The sequence below is a fragment of the Cynara cardunculus genome (assembly GCF_001531365.2).
Source record: "Cynara cardunculus var. scolymus isolate 2C chromosome LG 5, CcrdV1, whole genome shotgun sequence".
In the NCBI taxonomy this organism is placed as follows: domain Eukaryota; kingdom Viridiplantae; phylum Streptophyta; class Magnoliopsida; order Asterales; family Asteraceae; genus Cynara; species Cynara cardunculus.
The window spans coordinates 10,580,397-10,602,497 of NC_037532.1; the positions used below are offsets into that span (position 1 = coordinate 10,580,397).

The following is a 22,101-nucleotide window of genomic DNA, read 5'->3' on the forward strand; positions in this document are numbered from 1 at the left end:
CATCAATAACCAAGGAAGACTGAATTTGTGATTTAATATGTTATTTATTAATATGCTATATTATGCATTATTTGGTCAAAACTTTTAAAAAAGATTATCAATATGTTATTTATTAATATATAATAACTTAAAATTTCAAATTTATAATCTATAATTACATACGTACAACCTCTAAAACTCCATGTTTTAAATCTATAAAATTAGCTGATAAATACGTTCAAATACATAATAATATTAAGGGGTCGTTTACCAAACACTTACCACAAGAGTCACAACTCTCGTTTACCTTATGGGGTAACATTCTCAGTCATCAAAATGAATTAGTGGTAGACGTTTATAACCCAGTAAACGCTTACTGGATAAGAGTCATCACCCTCACATGTAAGGCTCTTGATCCTTGTCTTCTTCTTACTGGGTAAAATTCTCGATCCTTGTTATGTTCATCCGGATAAGGTAATTGAACCGGTAAACGCTTACAAAGGTAAGTGTTTAGTAAACGATTACAAAGGTAAGTGTTTAGTAAACGACCCTTAAGTTCTATATTATTAGGCTGCATCAAAGGTATGGTATTCTTAATAAAAACTTACATCAATATTCTATTTTCAATATAAAAGTTTATGTTTTTAACTCTGTAACGTAACTGATAAACACGTTAAAATAAATAATAATCGTTGAACTTATTCATATGATATAATTTTTCATAATTTTATATTGTTTTCTTTTAATAAAAATATATTAATTTTTATATTCTTAATGTATAATAAACTTTTAGGCATAAACTAATTTTATGGGAATTGTAATCAAAACAAATTTGGGTTATAATTTTAGTAAAATATTATATTTAAATAATAGGAAAAAAAATGCCTCTGACTTGTAACTTAGTTGGTAAAGAGGCGAGACGACTTTTCTGAAATACAAGACAAGGTCTTGGTTCGATCACAAGACCTTGCTAGGCTCAGTCGCTAAATAAATTTAGCAAAAATCTTTTTGTTTGTAAAGTTATAATATGTTGTTTTGTATGTTCTAAAAAATTATAGTTTATTCCTTTTAAAAGTATTAAAGATTTAGGGTCGTTTACGAAATGTTTACAGAGCAAGTGCTTATAGGCTGTCACTTTACCTTCAGGTGAACATAATAAGAATCTAGAATCTTACTTGGTAAGAGGCATAGTAAGGATCAAAAATCTTACTCTTTAAGTAATGGAGGAGACTTTTACCTGGTAAAAGCTTGTTGGGTAAAACACTCTTACCAATACCAATGATCCATTTTGATGTTCGAGAATTTGACCCTCAATAAGGTAAATAAAGGTGGCGTTCTTACGGGTAAGCGTTTACCCGATAAATTTTTGATAAATGACCTATTAGTTTGTTTCCTAAATTGTATAAAGATTTCATACATTTTTCAAAATGAAGCTTCCAAAGGCAGAATTACAATTTTTGTCCCTATGGTTTACATAAATCTATGTTGTTCATAAACTTTAATAAGGAGAGAAATGGTTACCGTGATTTGCATTTTGCTTAAAAAGGTCCCTCTAATCAACTCTGTTAAAATTTGCATGTTAAGTGATGGAAATTTCGTCCTTTTTACCCTTTTTGTCATTTTATGTGTTATCCTGTACTTGAATAAAAAACTTCATGATTAGAATTGTAATTTACCTTTTTACTTTGTGACGAAGGATCGTGTGAGAATATCAGTTAAGGTGAGAAGTGTATAAAAAGGGATTTGGACCTTTGATCACTTTTAATCTCAAACCAACCTATGAATGTATTTTAGAAAGGTATTGATTCGGTGATTCTCATTAATATTGATCTAGTGGAACTCTTCAATTAGGATTGATCCAAGTGTTAAGTCTCATTCCTACCCTTCTCGCCATAACTCTCATTTTTACCGGAACACAACCCTTACTTTGTTTACTTCTTTACTTTTTTGTATTGTTGTTTTTTTTTTCTCTTTATATATATAATCTCACACACACACACACACACACTATATATATATATATATATATAACAAGTAGTTTAGTTTTTTTACTCTTTTTACTTTGTTTATCTGATGACCTTCCCTGAACTGCTTCGCGAACCACCCTAAACTAAGGTGAAGCCTTAGTGACAACCATAAGCACCACTTCTATTCTCCATTTCAACACAATCAAGCATCACAGCTTGTTCAAGTCATACGGTTTAATCCACATATGTAGTGACAAGCTGATGATATTTAGGCCTAAGTTTGGGTCGTAACATTAGTGTATATAGTAAATTAATGATGCTAATGTATGCGTATATTTGAACCATGAACACATAAAGCATTATGAGTGTATGTGTGCACTTGTGAGCAACCCAAAAGCAAGTAAGATGTGTGTTTTGTGTGTATGTGATATATGCATGTGTCATGTGTGTATCGCAAGATAACATCAAAACAACAAAGACCAAGGGCCCTAACAAAAATGGTTGTCGAATCTAACAGTGGGGGTGGTGGTGTGAAGCTATCAGTGGGTTTCATTTGGAGAGAGAAAGATGGAGAAGAAGAAGAAGAAAATACATCTAGTGATCTAGAATTTTTGGTGATACATCCAACAATGGTCGATGAAAAACACAAGGAAAAGCATGAGCTCGGGTATTTTGTTACTCGATCAACAACATCAACACTGGGGAGAAGCTTTCAAGATAGGCAAAGGAGCCCTGGCCAGCAACAAAACTAAAGCTTCACACGGGTCCACTCGTCCATCGTTCATAAATGCATGTGTACCTCTAGATGGGCGAGGCCCGGTCTCCCGCTCCCTTATCCTATGCAACATTTATTAGCTTAGTTGGGTTTGGTGGATCGTGCAATATGCCTCTTTCGACCAAACCCAAATATTCCATGTTTCGCACAAAAGGTCGTATGCCACAGACAATCAAAACTAAACTTAAGATCTTTACAAAAAGCATTGCTACATAACCAATCCGTGAATGCCAAGGAGTAGAAGGCACTTTGATGCTCAGTGGGAATAAAGATGTTCCACATCAATTTAGTAAAGTGACATTCACACAAAACATGTAAATAATCCTCAAAGGCGTCCACATCTAGAACAATTGCTAGACTCTGAAAAGAAGAAGATAAAGGATGAAAGGGGATGGTCAGATGAACCCACGAGGGTTGGAGAGTTGTAAATGGTGGATGTGGGGTGCATACTGATGGAGACGGAGATATGGAACAATGTGGTGTGCACATTTACGTTACCAATTAACTTGTACGATACATCTCTCTAATGCATAAGATCCTAATAATTTATGATCCAGCGCCATTTTGCAACTGATGAATTTGTTTTCACTTAACTTATTACCTTAACATTTAGTTCTAAGTTTGTAATTAACTTATGAAATATGATAGTAGTATATAGAGTAAATTACAATTTTGGTTCTTATGGTATATTCCGACTATCACCTTTTACCAATGAACTTTATTTATCACACCGGTGGTCATTGTAGTTTGCAATTTGTTTCAATTTTGGTCCTCTAATTGAAGGTGGTAAAAAAAGGATTTAAGTAAAGTGCATTTTGGTCTTTTTTTCATTTTTCATTTCATTGTAAAATTTATACAATATATTATAATATACACATACACATGCCATAGATCGAACTGTCACACCGTCCTTGTCTTTATTGAAGTACCACTAGTGATCCTACATTATCCCTATCTACCGCCTTTCTCCGCTTGATATAACTCTAACGAACAAAAGAACTCCCCCACATCATCTCCATGCACAAAATCCTGAAACCAACTCAATGAACATCTCTGACGAGATGGGTTTTGGACCATTCTTTCAGATATAAGTTTGGTTGGAAGATGGGTTTTGAATGTAGAAGCATTTTTACATTCGGGTTTGGTTGGAATTTGAACAAAGAGACGATTTTTGGATTTGAAGTTTTTCATATTTGGGAACGAAGATGAGACATTCAGATTTGGGTTGCCGATTTGAAGCTTTTTTTTATGCATTAATTTGAACTTTTGAAGAAATCCATGTTTGTTTGTAATTCACAAGATGGGTTTTGATTCGAACTTCAGACTTGGGTTTGTCGAAGAAAATGACCAGAAGGGGAAGGGCACAATTAGAGCTGGGCTAAGGTAGATGGTGGTGGTGCCTCAGAGTAGTGGAGTATGGTAAGGATGGTGGTGTTTAAAGAAGGTAGTGTTTGATGCTTGGGGGACGTCAGAAATAACAGCGATGCAATGGAAACAATTTTGAGGAAAAAGAAGAAAAATACAAAAAGGGTAGACACATTTACCTCTCACTCAAATGACGATTTCTTACGATATAGACCACTTTCAACGTAAAATGCAAACCACAAGGACTATTATGTAATTATTGAAGTTTAAAACCAGTATTCGTAGTTTTGTATAAATCATATGGACCAAAATTGTAATTTACTCATTTTTCAATGTTGTTACAACTGATAAAGGAATATAAGCTGCATTCAAAGTATTTTTGCCGATTTATCCATTTGTTTAACCATGGTCCCATCCTTCTTCATATTCTCCGTGCCGTTCCGACCCCCCCATTTCCAGTTTTAACCGACGAAACACACTCTGAAACACCCACACAGCCTCTCTTTCTCTCTCTTCAGCACAGGCAAAACACACACTAAATACACTGCTCTTCACACACCTGCTTCAACTTTCTCTCTCTAGCCAGCATTGTCTTCCTACAGACCACACTTCTTCGATTACTGTAGGAATATGGCTTATTGATTTTGACCGGTATTATGATGTGAAACCCTAGCCTCGGTAAGCCTACGGTTAGGGTTTTCATATTTTGTACTCTGGAACTCAATTCTGTTTGGGTATCTCTGGATTTAGATGGGGAATTGTTGCAGATCTCCAGCGGCTGTTGCGAGGGAAGATGTGAAGTCTTCGAACTACTCTGGTCACGATCATAACAACAAGAAGGACAAGTCTAACGTTGCCAACGGTAAGAAGGCGCCGATCACTGTCCTAACTGATGTGTCCAAGGAAAATATTGAAGAGAAGTATATGTTGGATAGGGAGCTTGGACGCGGAGAATTCGGAGTGACCTACTTGTGTATAGATCGGAGGTCGAGGGAATTGTTGGCTTGCAAGTCGATTTCGAAGCGAAAACTACGGACGGCTGTGGATGTTGAGGATGTGAGGAGAGAAGTGGCTATCATGAAACACTTACCGGAAAACTCGAGTATTGTGACGTTGAGAGAGGCTCGTGAGGACGAGAGTGCGGTGCATTTGGTGATGGAGCTGTGCGAGGGAGGTGAGCTGTTTGATCGGATTGTTGCGCGTGGGCATTACACGGAGCGTGCAGCTGCGGCAGTGACTAGGACAATAGTGGAGGTTGTGCAGCTGTGTCATAAGCATGGAGTGATTCATAGAGACTTAAAGCCAGAGAATTTCTTGTTTGCAAACAAAAAGGAGAATTCGCCTCTCAAAGCTATTGACTTTGGCCTGTCTATCTTCTTCAAGCCAGGTAAATGATTTCTACAACTTCCAGAAGCCTAGAACCAAGATTTAAAATTTTAGTTGCGAAGTGATGAAGATTTTAAAATCGGTTTTACGGATTTAGTAAGTGATTGATCTTACTTTCCACTTAGACGTGTTAAGATAAATTCTATTCTATAATTGAAGTTGTGGAAACTCAGCCAACCATGGTATTATTTGGTTGATAGGGTCCTCTAATTGAATAATTGATATAAGAGATAACAAGAACAAGAAACAATAACAACTACTTTCCTCATAAACCAACTGGGGTTAACTAATACTGAAACCAATTTTTTTTTTATCAAGCGTTGAACCTGTTTAGGTTTCTTGGATAGGAACGTAGTCTTTCCACCTTACCAATTTAAGACCAGCTTTGGTTGTATGCTTCACAGTTCACTCATGTAAATCTCTCTTCATTGCTTTGCCAAATCAATCATGACTGACCTCCGAATCTCCTTATAACCTGTTCTTTGTACAATTCTCATCTTCTAGCTCACACTTATTAGAGGTGACTAAACCACCTTAACTGTACTTAACTCAACTTCTCCCTGGTCGGTGCCATCCAACTTTATTCTGCATCCTTATTCCGCATCCTGTATGTTGTTTGATCACATATCCATTTCAACAATTACATATCTTCTACGCTTGCATTCTCTACACGTTGGAATTTGGTGGCTCAACAATTACATCTCTTCTACCTTATTCTGGATCCTTATATCATGATAACCATTTAGCTTCATCTGGAACCTTGTTAAGTCGCTGCCATATGTATCCTTAATCATGTTACATACATTGTCAGGACCTTCTATCAGGGACGGACCCAGAATTTTTTTCAAATGGTGGCACCATTTGACCATAAGAAAAAAAAATATTGGGAAAATTTTCAATTGGTGGCACCGTTTGACTATAAGAAACAAATATACGGAATTTTTTCCAAACGGTGACGTCATTTGATTAAGAAAATGACACTAACGGGATTCGAACTTGGGTGTGGGGTGGAATAAAAGCCTTGCAAACCAACTCTACCAAATAAATCTTGTTCTCATTGTAGTTTCAAAATACATACAGTGGCACACAACAAACTAATACGGTTGCACCATTCTCGAAGCCTAATTTTTTTACCCTTCGGCGGAGAAATAATACGGTGGCACGTGCCACCTATACCACAAGCCTGGGTCCGTCCATGCCTTCTATATCTCCCAAGGATTCCCCAAGCCTCAAGACCAATACTATTAGATCCTTGAGCTTTACCTAATTTCATATGCTTTTAGCTTTCTGATTCTAGTATAAACCTTCTATTTGTATTGATTCACCAACTTCTCCTTCACTCTTGATATTTTCTTTACAATAATTTATGAAAGTAATCCTTCATCGTTCTCTTAGCAGATCATTTTTATGTATCGTATGCTTCTCATTGTTGATGCATTTGCTGTGACATATATCCCCTTTATTCCTTTATCTCATCTTAGGTGGCTTGCATATTCCACTTTCCACTCTTTTGTAGTTTCTCTTATGTTCTTTCATGTGCCTTAGATTTAGCTTCTCTTAGTGCCTTCTTAGTTTCCCTTTTTGTTACTCCATACTTTTATATGTTCTCTACCAGAGATAATGTCAGATCATTTTGGAATGGATGTCTCTTAATCATCATGTTGGTAGGTTATGAAGAAGTATTATATAACTTTGTTTACTCATTATGATGGGATTTATTAGAGCTGCCTAGTAGATAGGTTCACTGATCACTTATGCAAATAAGAACCTGATATGTAGGTATCTTAATACCCCACTTTTAAACGGAGAGGGGCTACCGTCTCTTTTAGACGGAGAGGTGCTACTGCAACCGACTTGGGGAGGGAGGCTACCGTCGACCGATAGGGAGACTAAAAACAAAAGGGAAAATTTTCTCCTATTGTGTATCGTTTTGGTGGCATGGCCAAGTGGTAAGGCAAGGGACTGCAAATCCTTTTTCCCCAATTCAAATCCGGATGTCGCCTCATCAACAAATAAATTGAATAAAGACTCGCGAGAATCTCTGAGTCGTTAGGCATTGAATCACTATTAAATTGAGATTGGATGGATAATTTACTTTTTTATAGAAAAAGTATAGAAAAAGTGAAAAAAAAAATCATTTTTTCCCCTCCTCAAGAGTATAATATACCATCTTCCTCAACTTAGGAAAAAGAGTAGCTGTTATAGGGTTTCTACTGAATATAAATAAGAAAAGGGTGAGGCAGAAACTATTGACCATTTGGAGAACGTGACTTTATGGGCCTGTTGATCGCTTGAGTCTTAGGACTTCGTGTTAACTAACCATAGTCTTTTATCTTTGACTGAATCTGTGTTTTTTAATCAGTTTGGATATGGATTGATTTTGGACATGCAGGCGGTGCCTTCCGTTTCGGACTGTTACCTTGTATAGTCATATGGTTCCTTTCTATGCAGTTAATAGCGCACTATAGCGCCGTTATAGCGGCGAAATGGCGAATAGCAGTCCTGGCCAAAATAGAGGTGCAGTAGTGGTGTATTATAGCGGTACTGAAAATAGCGGCCGCTATTACCGCTATTAACCGTGATTACCAAATAGCGGTCGCTATTACTGACTTTTCTTTTTGAGCGCTTTTGGACTCCTTTTTTTAATTAAAATTCTATTTGGGCTTTTATTGTGTCATTTATGTGGCCTATTTAGAATAAAACTTAGGCATGTAAGCAAAAGAGGAAACCAATTAAATCAACAATAGAAACAATCAGGTCAAACTTTGGTATTAATTCCAAGTTCAAAAAGCTTCAACAGCTTGAGCTTTCTTCCCTACTCCGTGGTTCCACGGGTTTTCTACTGGAGTTTTCTTCTCATCTCGACAGCACAGCTCCTATTACTTTGTTGCTTGTGTGGTTTGAATTGTTTGACTTGATATGTATAAGACATACAATATTGTAAGTTTTATATATATATATATATATATATATATATATATATATATATATATTCGTATTTATTTTATGAACATAATTTTTTTATCGCTATATCACTGTGATAACCGCTATTTCAAATCAAGGTCCCGACCGCTATTTTCGCAATGGACCGCATTAACTGCTTAGGTTCCTGTTACAATGTAATTCTGGAAAGTTTAAGGCATGGGATTGTATTATTTAAAGTTTCATATTTTGCATCTAAAAGTAGCAATATTATGACAACCTTTATGAATGATGTTAACATGGTATGTAAGAAGTTGCAATTTATCTTTGCATATTCAGTTCTATCAAAATATTCTTTTTGTCCTTTAAAGGGATCTGCAAATTCGATCATTTTGAACTACATGCAGGCCAAAACATCCCTTGACACTAAAGCCCGATCAATAACCTTCAATCACAAGATTCATGTCAATTGTCAACATGATTTCTTGTGAAGACTGACTGATCAGTTGTTTCTTGTCCTTTATGAAATTATTGTCAGACCTCCCTCTGTCAAAGGTGTTGCATTCCAGTAACCATGTTCTCTTCCCTAAAAGATTATTGTACACAATAAAATGTGTTCTGAAAAGTGCTAGGTAAATGTAGGTGGTCGAATGAGTACCTAGCGCTTAATCGATTAAGCGGATGCATTAAGTGGTATCTTTTGGCGTATACAAATATTGATACCTTAAATAATAATACACCATAACTACAGAATCAAGATTCAGCGATAAACCTTTATAATTAGCATGCTAATCAATTGAAGCGAGTGAAAATGGATTGCAATTCTCTTAAAACGGATTTTAGTATGTACTATTGTAAATGATATTATTAAACCATTTAATAATAATTTATGTAATTTATCATTTATATACAAATTACTAGTATTTGGAATTTAGTATTTGCTTTTCTAATAGAAAATCCAACTACCAAAAGTCTAAGCTTTACGTCGAGTAATAAATGTTGTACTCTGTTCTAAACATGCAACTCTTGATTTGGACATAGTTTAATAAAAATGTTTGACTATTGATTAAATATCCAAAAGAACAAAATAAAGAGAACTTTTGGATCAAAATCGAAGTTACTAATTCCAGGCAATGGTTATTAAGGGGGCAGAAAATTGAAGTAGGTTTAGAAGCTTAACCAAAAAGGAAACATTGCATTTCCTGTGCCGATCCGAAATAGCAAATGTTGCAGTTACTTAGGAGGGAAGGAGTAAATAAGTATTTACGTTTTAATAATTACCATGAACATTAAAAAGGCTCCAGCTGCTATGCATATCCTAACTTTCTAATAAATATTCTCCTAATACGTAAATGCTAGAGTATAGATCATTATACTGTTGTACAAGGAATAATAATTGCTGTCGTAAAATAAAATTGAGCCTCAAACACTCACAGCTTCATTTCAAAAGGAAAAAGAGGGGGAAAATTCACAGAAGGAAGGCACACAACCACACAAGAAATCAATCAGAGAAAGAATGGTGGTACCTTGGTCCTTGGTTGGTCATCGTCAAATGGTTGTATGTGGTTATTGTTGGATGGTCGTTGGATAGTGTAGTCTCATGTGGTGATCGACCTGTTGCAGGTTCCATAGTGAGTTAAGGGCATGGTTTTCAATTTCTTAGAAGATTCAATTTTGTGATGTAAATTCAAAGCTTAGTGGGTTATTTGGGTTAGCTTTATTTGTACCTATCTATTGAATGTGTTTCTATAACATCACTAATATGTTTAGCTATACTAAAGCTGATGCTGAACTATGAGCTTTGAAGTTCAGTTATTGGGCTTATGGGAAATTTAGAAGTTATTTCTAAAAAGTAAGTCCTTCCATTTAGGGTTGATACACATGTCCTCAATACTCAAGACCTTCATGATTATCAATGGGCTGCTGCAACAGATCTAGTAGACCTTGAGTCAGGTTTTTACTCCTCTCTCCTGACAATACTCTTTGGTTCTGCCTTGTTGAAGCCTCTAGTGGAAGAACTTTCAATTTCCTTGGATTACCGTTCTGTGGATGGTTTAGGATGTACGAACAGATTTTTGATCCTAAAGGGTCGAGTTTCTTATGTGCTTAATCGATAGCTGAGTAGTATGTTTGGTTTTTTGCTACCTTTCCCTGGTTTCCTACTTCTATGTGAATCAAGTAGACCCTAGAATATTCTGTTATAAAGCATTCTCTAAAGTTGGTTACAGTCGCTTGTTTTGCTGAGGCTTATGCTATTTAGCTGTCCGCTGACTATTGCTTGGGTGTTTCTTCAAATCAAGCAGCTTTGAGTTAAAAACAAGTTTAAGAATTTAGAACCTTTGAATGATGGATGCTAAGAGACAAGATCTCAACCTAAATTATTAATTGTGCAATATTGTATAAGAATTTTATTTCTGCCCCCTTGGAATTCTGGACCGCTGTGATCTCAAAGACCAGAGTTGATTATTTACATTTCACTGGGAAGTTGGAAGATACTTTTGCCTAAAACTGTTTAACATGAGCATCAATATCTTGGTTTATTGATTATATTAATTGACCATATAGATACAATCATATTTTGCTTGAATTGATTTTTTGTAATGACTAACTTATCGAATATATATAGGTGAGAGGTTCTCTGAAATTGTCGGAAGCCCATATTACATGGCTCCAGAGGTGCTTAAGCGTAACTATGGACCAGAGATTGATATATGGAGCGCAGGGGTCATTCTTTACATATTATTATGTGGCGTGCCTCCATTTTGGGCAGGTAATTTGTTTTTTCCTAGAGGATTGATGAGTTGTTAGATGTTTGAAGTGTTTATAAGTATTGTATCATTTTTAGTCTATTGTTTTGGGTACGTATGGACGGGTTAAGTGTTTGCCTATGCGCTAAACTTTTTTTTCCATTAAATTCCCATTTGCTAATTGCTATTCTTTTTGGCCTTCCTTTTCAAGGTCATGTGAGATGTGGAACCAAAAGTATCCATCTGCATACAATTTATTATTGGTGTCCAATACCGCAAATATGTTACATTGTTCACCAAAATGTATTAAAACATTCAAGTAAAAGAACTCTGCTTAAAGTGGGTTTTCTAATGCAGAGTCGGAACAAGGGGTTGCACAAGCCATTCTTCGTGGGCTAATAGATTTCAAACGTGAACCATGGCCTAGTGTTTCTGAAGGTGCCAAGAGTCTTGTACGTCAAATGTTGGAGCCAGATCCAAAGCTACGCCTTACAGCTAAACAAGTGCTTGGTATGCTTATTGTTCAAATATAAATGCATGATTTATATCATGGTACATATCTCATTTTTGAGAATATATTCTTTTATTAATCCACTTCCCACCCATCAAGCAATGATCCTGCTTGAGTGCTTGGGAACCTGTGAATAGACGTACTGCATGTTGCTCGATTGGTTTATGCCACTTGAAAAAGTGTAATTTTTTTGCACAAATCGACACAATTGATGTTTTCCCAGATCAACTTGAGGCTTCGGGCCTTTGAGAATATACAGGACTTGAGCTTGCATTCTTGTAGTTCATCATCTTGGCTTCCTTTAGTTCTTACCTCAACCTAGCTATATCCTCTGCTTTCATTATTGCAGCTTCAACATCCCCCACCATCCTCTTGGCTTCTTCTAGATCTTTATCTACCTACCAATATCATTATCTGCGTTCTTTCTTGCAGCTTCAGCATTCTCTTCGGCCATCGACCGAGCAGCCTGCTCTACCTACAATTGCTGTTCAAACTTCAACTTTATATCCATGAGCATGAACTCAATCTGCAGACCAATAATATGTCATGTGCCAAATCTTCATTTATAATACGCATAAACTATTTCAAATATGTGATTATTATTAACATCACTTGACTTTAATACTAAATAAAGACGCAGAAGCATTCAAATTAGGGATCATCAATTAACTTCAATGAAAGAATCAACTAACAGTAGCAGCATATTAACCGCTAACTTCCATTTGACTTCAATAGCATCCCTCACAGGTCGTAGAATAGCATTAGGATAATGCAGTCTGAGTAATGACTGCAGCCTTCCTTCGCTGTGTAAGACCATAAAAATAGTGTACTGGCCACTTTAGTATTTAATATTCTATTGTCAAATTCATTATTGATGCAATGATGCAAGAGGACTTATTACTGATGGTGCTTGATTTGGGCTCCATCATTTCCCACTGAGATCAACTCTTGGTGAGAACAACATTGACTAAGGTGTTGATATTTAGGTGCTCATTCACTGGATGTATCAGCAGCTTACACATTGATCTTGCATCAATTTTAGCTGATTGTTTGAGCTAGCACCTTTGAGTAGCTTATCCTTCCACTCTGTTGACGCTTGTGTCTTAATATCAACCTTTTTTGCATCTCATATCTATTGTCAGTAACATCTTATGCAAACCAAATTCAATTCCTGAAGAAGGGTTAGGATGTTTGATTTAGTTCATTGGGGATTTTCACTTTTGAGGGGGTAGTTTGAAATACTTCAATTTTATTAATATAATATATGTTTTTACATTGAAAAGAATATAACTATAAATGGTATGATTTGGTTAACCACAATTTCTAGAATATCGAACCAAAATAGAACCATGTTGCACAGTTTACCTTTTTCATCGGTTACGTTCAGTTCGGTTCATGGTTTCTGGTTTTCTAGAAAACCCCTTGTGCAATTGGTGCACTTGTCAAGCCATTAATTCCTGATGTGGAAAATTCTTAATGGATCATCTTCTTTTGTTAAAAGTTTGGATGAGGAGAGTGCATTGGTATTTTTGCCATTTCCTTGTTCTTTACGAAGTGTATAGATTATATTAGGACTAATTGCACCTGTGTTAAATCTGGTCAAACCTTATCTCAATGATTGTTTTGTACAAACAAGTGTCGTCTTGCTGGTGCTCGCAGAGGCTTATGTTGCAGAGATCGTACACTCTGAACTAGTGTTAAATCATATTCTTCTTCATTTTGTGCCATCCAGATTTTGGCCCAGATATTCTCCTCTCTGATTCTGTTCATGCTTATGTGATCAGGCTTCCTCTTTCCTAATTGCATATCCTCTCAACTAATCTTATGGAACGTGTTAGGCATAAATTAGTTAGTAGAAGGTAGTTTTGGTACTTCTACAAACTAGTTAGTCTATAAAGAGGCTGCTTTAACCACAAGGGTGGTGCCTACTTGGTTTGAGCTTGACTCCAAAGGTCAAAAGTACCAGGAGGTCCCAGGTTCAAATCCAAGGAGGAATAAAAATCCCTTTGTGGCCACGGAGGTTCAAAGGCGGTGACTCTGGGCTATCTGCAAAGCAGGTGGTCGCCCTGAGATTAGTTGGCTCGCATAGCGGGTTGGATATCCAGATTAATCAATAAAAAAAAGAGGCTGTTGAGGAATGCAACTGTCATTTTCATTTTTCGCGGACAAAGCGAGTTAATGTATTATCGTTTTGTTCACCTTTTGTTAGGATGTTTGTTTGCAATTGAATTTTCTCTGAATTCTATCAGATTTATCAGGTTCTCTTTTTTGTTGTCGATTTTCTATAAAAGATTTTTTTTGCATTACCAACATGTTGGCTATTGGGTGGCCCAAAAGTTGGCCCTCAAGTATTCTTGCAAGTTGCAATCTCAACAGATCTCTTTGAGATTCAAATTGGTAGAATTTGATTTTTTCCCGATAAAATATATAGTGGCGCTCTTTGTTGCCCTATAAACCTTATGGTTCAACTTCAGTGGAGTTATGTGTTCAGAAAGTAAGAAAGTATCCATCAAAATTTTATACTCACAAGTCCATAGGTATCTTTTTGGCATATATAGGATAACTGCTGATGCTGTCTGTTTCATTTGTGTAAACCACATTTAAATTTTTTTCTGCAAATATTACTAGATCAAAAATGTGATTCATAGAGACCGCATGAGTATGGCTACTTTTTATATTAGTTTGTCTGATTGAATATTTTTTATGTGCTTACAGAACATACTTGGCTCCAAAATGCTAAAAAGGCTCCAAATGTTCCTCTTGGTGATGTTGTCAAGGCAAGACTAAAGCAGTTCTCATTGATGAATCGGTTCAAGAGAAAGGCTTTGAGGGTTGGTTAACTGGCTTTATACTTGTTTTCTTTCTAAAAGATGCTAGATACACATATATTGATTATTAATCAACCAGTATCTGTGATGGCTCCATCTGCTAGGTTATTGCTGATTTCTTGTCCAATGAAGAAGTTGAGGACATTAAGGAAACGTTCAAAAAGATCGACACTGATGATGATGGTATTGTTACACTTGAAGAACTAAAAGCCGGACTACAAAAGTTGAATACACAGCTTGCAGAGTCTGAAGTTCAGCTGCTTATTGAAGCTGTAAGTGTGACTTCTTTCCTAATCTTCATCTATTTTTCTGGTTAATTTCTGTCTGTATAATTACTCTGCTTTACAATCTGATCACAAGAGAACATTGCATATTGGGTGCTCTTGCTGTATTCATGTACTGCTGTTCAATGCAATTTATTGGTGAAACTTCTTTTCTAGTAATGCAATCAACCTACAAACATCACTACTTCACAAACAAAATACCTTTTTAAGCTCTTTCTTTTTTTCTATATTTTTTTAAATCTTAACTAAGAACTCGTTGAAGAGCTTCTTGATGATATGCTGTGGCTAAATTCCTAATGTTAAATATTGAGGCTTGATAACATATGACATTTGATTATACACGAGACTTCCATTGATTGTGGATGCATGATGTCTCTACTAGCTCAAGTCAAAATGCAAATTTGTGCTTCTAAAGTTCAAATTATTTTTATATTGTTAAAAGAGCCCATGAGGCGTGCCTTGGCTCTGAGGCTCATAAGACTCGAGATCTTGGACTTTTTTTAAAGTCAAGGCTCTGTGTGAATACAAGGCTCACTAAGGAGATATGGTTTGGCTGAGTGTGCGACTGTTATTAAATACCTAGTCAAACCCTAATATTAAATAAGTTTTCTCTTCTTCTCATCTCCTAGATTTCTTAGGGGGTGTTTGGTTGGAGGTATTAAGTAGTAATTAATGTGAATGAGAATAAAAGAAACTATTTGGTTCTATTTCTATATAATATAATGAGCTCATTCCCCCAGAAGCTCAACTTTTCATTCCAGATTAAACTGGGGAGAATGAAAATTCATTCCCATTTTCATACCCTGTCATTTTCATTTCCTCGCCTGAACCAAACGCTCCCTTAAAGAAAGAGTTACTGAATTGATGATATAAGTCAACCCCCAGAACCAAACGCTCCCTTAACTAAATCCTCAGAACTTCAAGCCTTCTCCTCTATAAATGCCCAGACCTTAAAACTTCTCCTTCACGGCTCATGCTTTAAACCCTTCTTCATTCTGCCTCTATCGAAGTACTGTTGGTTGATGCATTGGAGGCGTGTACTTGCTGCATATTTGAGTTGTGTGTAACTGTGTGTGTGCGTATCTATATTTTGATAAGATGCAACTCGCAATCCTGAGGCCCGCACCTAGTTTGCGGGACCCCTTTACGCCTAAGAAACGGAAAGGACCATGTTCATTAAGAAGATTAAAAACCATTGTTTGCTTGGAATCTTTTTGTTTTATTGTTCCTTTAACTTAATCTGATAGCATCTATTGCTTACAGGTAGACACTAATGGGAAAGGTACCCTGGATTACGGGGAATTTGTTGCCATTTCACTTCACCTCAAAAAGATGGCAAATGATGAGCATCTACATAAGGCCTTTTCATACTTTGATAAAGATAGTAACGGTTATATAGAGCCTGAGGAGCTTCAGAATGCCCTCATGGAAGACGGAGATGCCGATGGTGCAAATGTTGCTAACGATATCTTCCAAGAAGTCGACACAGATAAGGTTGAACCTAACTTCATAAGCATTTGTCCACACCCAAATTCTTACCAAACCAAACCGAACCAGGCCAATATATCCCACCTGGAGGCGGTTATAAAAATCTGCTGTCCCCAAATTTCCTGTCAACATGGAGCAGACCGGAAATTTGGGGACAACATATTTTTATTTGTTGGAGAGGTGGGGTGGGGGTGAAAAGTGTGTAGTAGAGAGTGAAACAGATATCAAAACGTTGGGTCTCAGTTGTATTTTCATTTTCATGATTTAGGATGGCAAAATTAGCTACGAGGAGTTTGCTGCGATGATGAAAACGGGAACCGACTGGAGAAAGGCTTCTCGACACTACTCGAGAGGAAGATTTAACAGCCTGAGCGTGAAGCTGATGAAAGACGGTTCTCTGAACTTGGGGAGTAGCGAGTAAGGTTTGTTTCCCTCGCCGGGAATTTCTTTTGTTATTATGGGTTTATGTTTGGTTAGATTCCATTATTTCCTCTTCTTCAACATGTTCTAAGTTTGTGTTACCCATATTGATTCTGGCCTTTCTACTACTTGCTTCCATGTTTCCATACCTTTTGCCTGTTTACTACATGAAATCCTTAAAAGATCTTTTAGGGCTTCAGTACATTCTAGGACTGGTTGCTTGGTTTTCTATTAATATCTGTATGGATAAAGCTGTTTGTGTGGATTAATGTCTGTATAGATTGGGAAGATTTTTATTTGGGGTGAGGTTTTTCATAGATGGAAGGAGCTTGTTTTTAATTGGGAGGGCCGAAGAGGCAGGTTTTAACAAAACTTGGCTTTTGGCATAAAACTTCTTCTAGAAGCTTACTAAATAAGCAAGTTTCTATATCATTAAGTCAATACTAAACAATTATGTGTAGCTGACTAAACAAGCTGAAACTTCTATTAAGCTCATTAAGATCATTAAGCTGTTAACAAACATGCCCGAAGTATTTGGTCTGCATTTTGTACAAGTGTTGTTTCTTTTTTCTTTATTGGAAAGACTATTTGTGCATCCACGAAGTTTGTTTTATTTTTATTTAGTGTAATTGACAAAGGAATTTTTATTCAAATCATTGTAACAAGTATTCAGAACTTACTATTTTTTTTATCCATTTTGACTATAACCTGCTAATCATATAACATTTGACGTGGATGTCAAGTTTATTCACTGTCAACATTTTGTAATTGGGATATTCACTTCATCAAACATTACAAAAAACAGTAGGTTACCAGTCAAAATGAGTACAAAACAAGAACTTTTTCAAAAAACCATATTACACTAGGTAGGAATTAAATCAAACATTTTTTCAACAACCATTAGACAAAGATAAATCTTTTTTTTTTTCAAGAGCTAGAATAGGCAAATACAGAGGAAATAATATAGAAAATCTGTTGAAGTAAAATAGAAACCGTTTTCTTTATTTTATAGAATTTGTTGGAGATGCTTTTAACGATACAAGGGTTGGATTTGATTATTTTAGCTCTGGATTGAACTTTTGAAGAAGCAAGAGTAGGATCTAAGTTTTGTATATCAGATGTGAACAAATAAATAGTGGTTATTTTATGATTATGATTATGTGTTTTTGGAAACGCATTAATCGGCCTTGGATTTGGTCGTTGATGTTCGTCCTTTAAAACCATCCACAATGATGATATGCACAATTCAATTGAAAATTTCGGTTGATTTGACATTGGGTAATTAAACGATATTCTGATTAATCGAATGTAGAATTGATAGAAGAATCGTAGTTAAACTAATTAAGAACATAAGTATGGATCAAGGAAGTCATCTATCATTTATGAATCAAAAGTTACCAGCTTGAGAAGTTTATAATTCTACACAGAGAATTTATGTTACTCAATCGTTAATGATTCTAACTGATGAATCTACTATTTATACACAGTTGCTAAAGATCTAATACAATTGCAAAAGTGATTTCATTTATTATTTATATATAAATATGAGAGTTAAAACAGACCAAAACCATATATTGCCACATGTTTCAATATCCTCTTCTGAATTGATCTTCTCAGCTTGCAAGACAAGGGATCTTATTTGAATAGGAATTTCTTCTGGTTCTTCAATATACACCGAGTATTAATTGCTAACCACACTTAAGTTTAGTCTAACTAAATCTCTGATCTTTCAAATCTAGAGTTCTGACTTGCCTAGTCCAGAAGAACTTTGACTTGTCTTTAACACTCAAATCTTTCTTGAACTTGTTTTCTTTGATCCAACTTCAGTATAAGTTTGATTTAACACCAGTTTTTATTGAAAATTTATTTTCTCTCATCCAACTTCAACTCATTGTTTTTATCGTTTATTAGTGATTTAATTCAATCAAAAATATTTTTTTTAATGTTTTATTTCCTATATTAATTTTATTTATTTTTTTACCATAAAAACTATATAAAAAGTTACTTCATTTTCTAGAAATAAAAACTATTGTATGAATTGAAAAATAATGATTTTATTATATTTTTTATAAAAAAATGAACTTGGTAATTTCAATTTTTAAAAACTCTAAAACAAACCAATTACCTTTTGACACCTAGCGTTGAAAAAGAAAAAAAAAGTGGCAATATGATTTAAGGAGTGATCAAATTGTTGGTTACAAAAATTAGCTTATAAACATGTAAAATGATTAAAAAGAACATCTTAAAAAATTAATCAATTATAATATTTTGTAATATGATTAAAATAAAATATCTAATAATATAATACGTTAATTAATACAAAAAAGATGATAAAAATAAATAATATAATATGTTGACGGAAAGAATTTCAAATTGTATATTAAATTTTTTGGATTTGTTAAACGAATTTTAGAAAAAATTAAACGAATTTTAGAAAAAAATCTATTAATTTATTATTTTAGATAACCATTAGATATATTTTGAATAAATGTAAAAGTGTCAACCTCACTTATTCTAATTAATTCATAATTCTTTAAAATATATAATTAATAATTAAAGTTAATATTTTGTTAGAATCATTTAACACCTTCTCATCATCTAATAAAATAAAATAAGTAATTTTATGTGACTTATATAATATTTTTAAATTTCTTATTTACTTTTTGATTACTAAAAATATTGAATAATACTTATAAAAATAATTGATATGATTAATATTATTATAAATAATTAATATTAATGTATACTATATAATGTACAATTAATAATTAATATTAATTAATAGCTAATATTTATTAATATAGTAATAAATATTTTTATTTAATATATATATTAATAATTAGTATTAATTTATATTTATTTATTATTAATAGTAATAAATAATAATTAATATTAATGAAAGTTATAATTGAAAAGAAGTCACAATAAGCTCCCAAAACGCTATTCATGTAGCGTTTCAATAAGCTAACTTATGATCATCCAAACGTGTACCTAAAAAGTAAGCTAACTTATTTTTGCCAAAAAATATCATAGTCTGATGCCTACTATTCTTTCAGTTGATATGTAGTGGCATAGACAAAAGATAGTACTTCATTCGTTCTAAAATAAATGTCAATAATGAAAAGAGACACATAATTTAGTAGAATCGAAAGAGAGTTTATCTATCTCATAATCAATAGTAGAATCGAAAAATAGACACATTTTTAGAAATTGACATTTTATTTTGGAACAAACTAAAATACTAATGTATACACTTATTTTCGGACAGAGAAAGTACTTCAAGATTTTATACATTAGAAATTACCGGAGTTCAATCATCGGGTTGTTGCCAAGAGAAGAACTTAGCTCTTGTTAAACCTCTACCTAAAGATGGACAAATGTAGCCGGTACTGGTCCAAGTTAACCAAACCAGGACCAGCAGTAACTTGTTAAAGAAGGATTGCTTTAGACTGGTTTGGCTCAAGCGGTTAACAAATTTTTTTTGAAATCATGGTTACATCAGTATTTTTGGACTGGTTGAGGGACATGTCCAAGGGACTGAAAAGATCATTTTTGAAATTATCAAATTGACTGAATTAGCCAACCTTCTTACCTTATTCACTTTATAGCCACTTTTTTATGGTAAATTCTTGAATGGTCGGATTTTGGGAAATGAATTTACGCATTTGTGTGAAAATCGATAATGCTTAAACTGGTAATGCTGATTTTTTTCATTTTTCATTTTTTATTTATTAAAAAAAGAGGTTTACGCAAATACATAAATCCATTTGCGTAAAATCCGCCTATTCAAGAAATTACATTGAAAATGTAGCTATATTGTAAACAAGGGCTGGGAAATTAGCTATTTCCTTCTTTTAATTACTCGAGTTACATCTCCTAAATTACTAAAATGCCATTATGGTTTTATATAAATAGGAGATTACACACATAGACCAAATATGGGTGGAAAGTGTAAATCACATAGATCAAACATGTAATTTACTCGATAAAGCAAGACAACCAATTATCAAGTTGCTAAATTTCAATCTACTATCCTAAGGAGCTCAGGTCATAGTAAAAAAGAATTGACAATAAACTCGAAAAAACATCACGTAAAGCATCCTCCAGAATTACATAAACTTTCAGCTGAAATTTCACATTCGAAATGGAAAGAAAAACGTAGAGTGACATGGGAAATTTTTATGCTTTTATGAAGTAGTTTAGGGACGTTCCAATTTTTTTTTGGAGGCCATGCTACATCCAAATCTTTTGATTACATTACATAAATGAGATAACAGAGATATATGTTAAACACAAAAATGAGCTAAATCTAAACGATTAATAATTTGAACCTAAACTCAAATAATTAATAGTTTGAATTTGAACAATTTCAGTTCTAGTTTTACACAAGTCAATGAAATACCCTAAACACATAAAATTGGACCCCAAAATTTTAATCTCACATTTAACATGCTAGGAGACGGATTATGGTTTTCCCAATAACAATTTCTATCTTGAACTTTGGTTTGCCAACATCAGCAGGAGCCATGGATATCATTCAAACATCTCCTCCTAAATGTGCCAACTACATATGCATAAAAGGTTACTATGGTAAACCTTTGACAGTAGAAAAACTGCAAAAATTATCCTATTTTACAGTATGAATCTTATTTCTTTATCATGATTTGATCAACTTTAAGTTAGTTTTTTCAATTGACCATGATACAAGACTTTTGTTAGGAATCCAAGGGCTTCCATCTTAAAACATTTGGCAACAGGGGGAAGCCATTCTTGAATCATATATATCACTGGATTGAATCAGTCTTTCTGTTACTAATGGTCGTCATATCATGACTATATTTCACCCCTAAAGTGTACAAGTACAGAAAAAGCCAGGTTCGGAGTAATTGAGTTATTAATGATACGTACGCCTAAAACAAACGTCCCTGAAGATTTTGTCCACAAACTTCTGTAAAATGATAAATCACAAGAATTACATTAATACCATTATATATCAACCTCTTAACTCAATGTAAAAAGTGCCATAATCAACAGTAATAACAAGCCAACAGAAAAAATTTCTAACCTTAAGTTAAAAACTTCAAGTGAAAGAAGACAAAACTGAGCAAAAACACATACCATTAGGTAAATCCAGTGTTCAAAAAAGCGCGTCATGACGCACGATGTCACAAGAAGCGTTTTCACCGTTACGAAAAGGCCCATAGCATTTTTGTAAGACGTGGCTCACGCCATATCATTTTAGAGCGTCCCACGGCTTGGGTTTTTATATGACGTGACATTTTTACAAAAAAAAATATTTTTCAGTTTTGTTTTTTTAACTTTTGTGTTTTGACACTTTTAAGTTTAGATTTTACACTTTTATAAACGTATCTAATCACATTACTCATATTTTTACAAATTCATAAACGTCATAGGCTTACGATTAAAGC

At 34.4% G+C, this 22,101-nt stretch overlaps 1 protein-coding gene across 3 annotated transcripts; it reads left to right on the forward strand.

The window, feature by feature from the left end:
• Positions 1-4,529: 4,529 nt before the first annotated feature.
• Positions 4,530-16,956, forward strand: LOC112512318 (calcium-dependent protein kinase 13). Of its 3 annotated transcripts, XM_025118201.1 has the most exons (9): positions 4,531-4,764; positions 4,854-4,948; positions 5,022-5,473; positions 11,021-11,164; positions 11,499-11,651; positions 14,368-14,483; positions 14,585-14,752; positions 16,028-16,258; positions 16,521-16,956. In XM_025118201.1, the coding sequence occupies exons 3-9, from the start codon at positions 5,164-5,166 to the stop codon at positions 16,671-16,673; spliced, it is 1,275 nt and encodes a 424-aa protein (XP_024973969.1). In that variant the 5' UTR covers positions 4,531-4,764; positions 4,854-4,948; positions 5,022-5,163; the 3' UTR covers positions 16,674-16,956. The 3 variants fall into 3 exon arrangements, with proteins under 3 accessions (XP_024973968.1, XP_024973967.1, XP_024973969.1); XM_025118200.1 differs by having other exon boundaries at positions 4,530-4,764; positions 4,854-5,473; XM_025118199.1 differs by having other exon boundaries at positions 4,530-5,473.
• Positions 16,957-22,101: the final 5,145 nt, after the last annotated feature.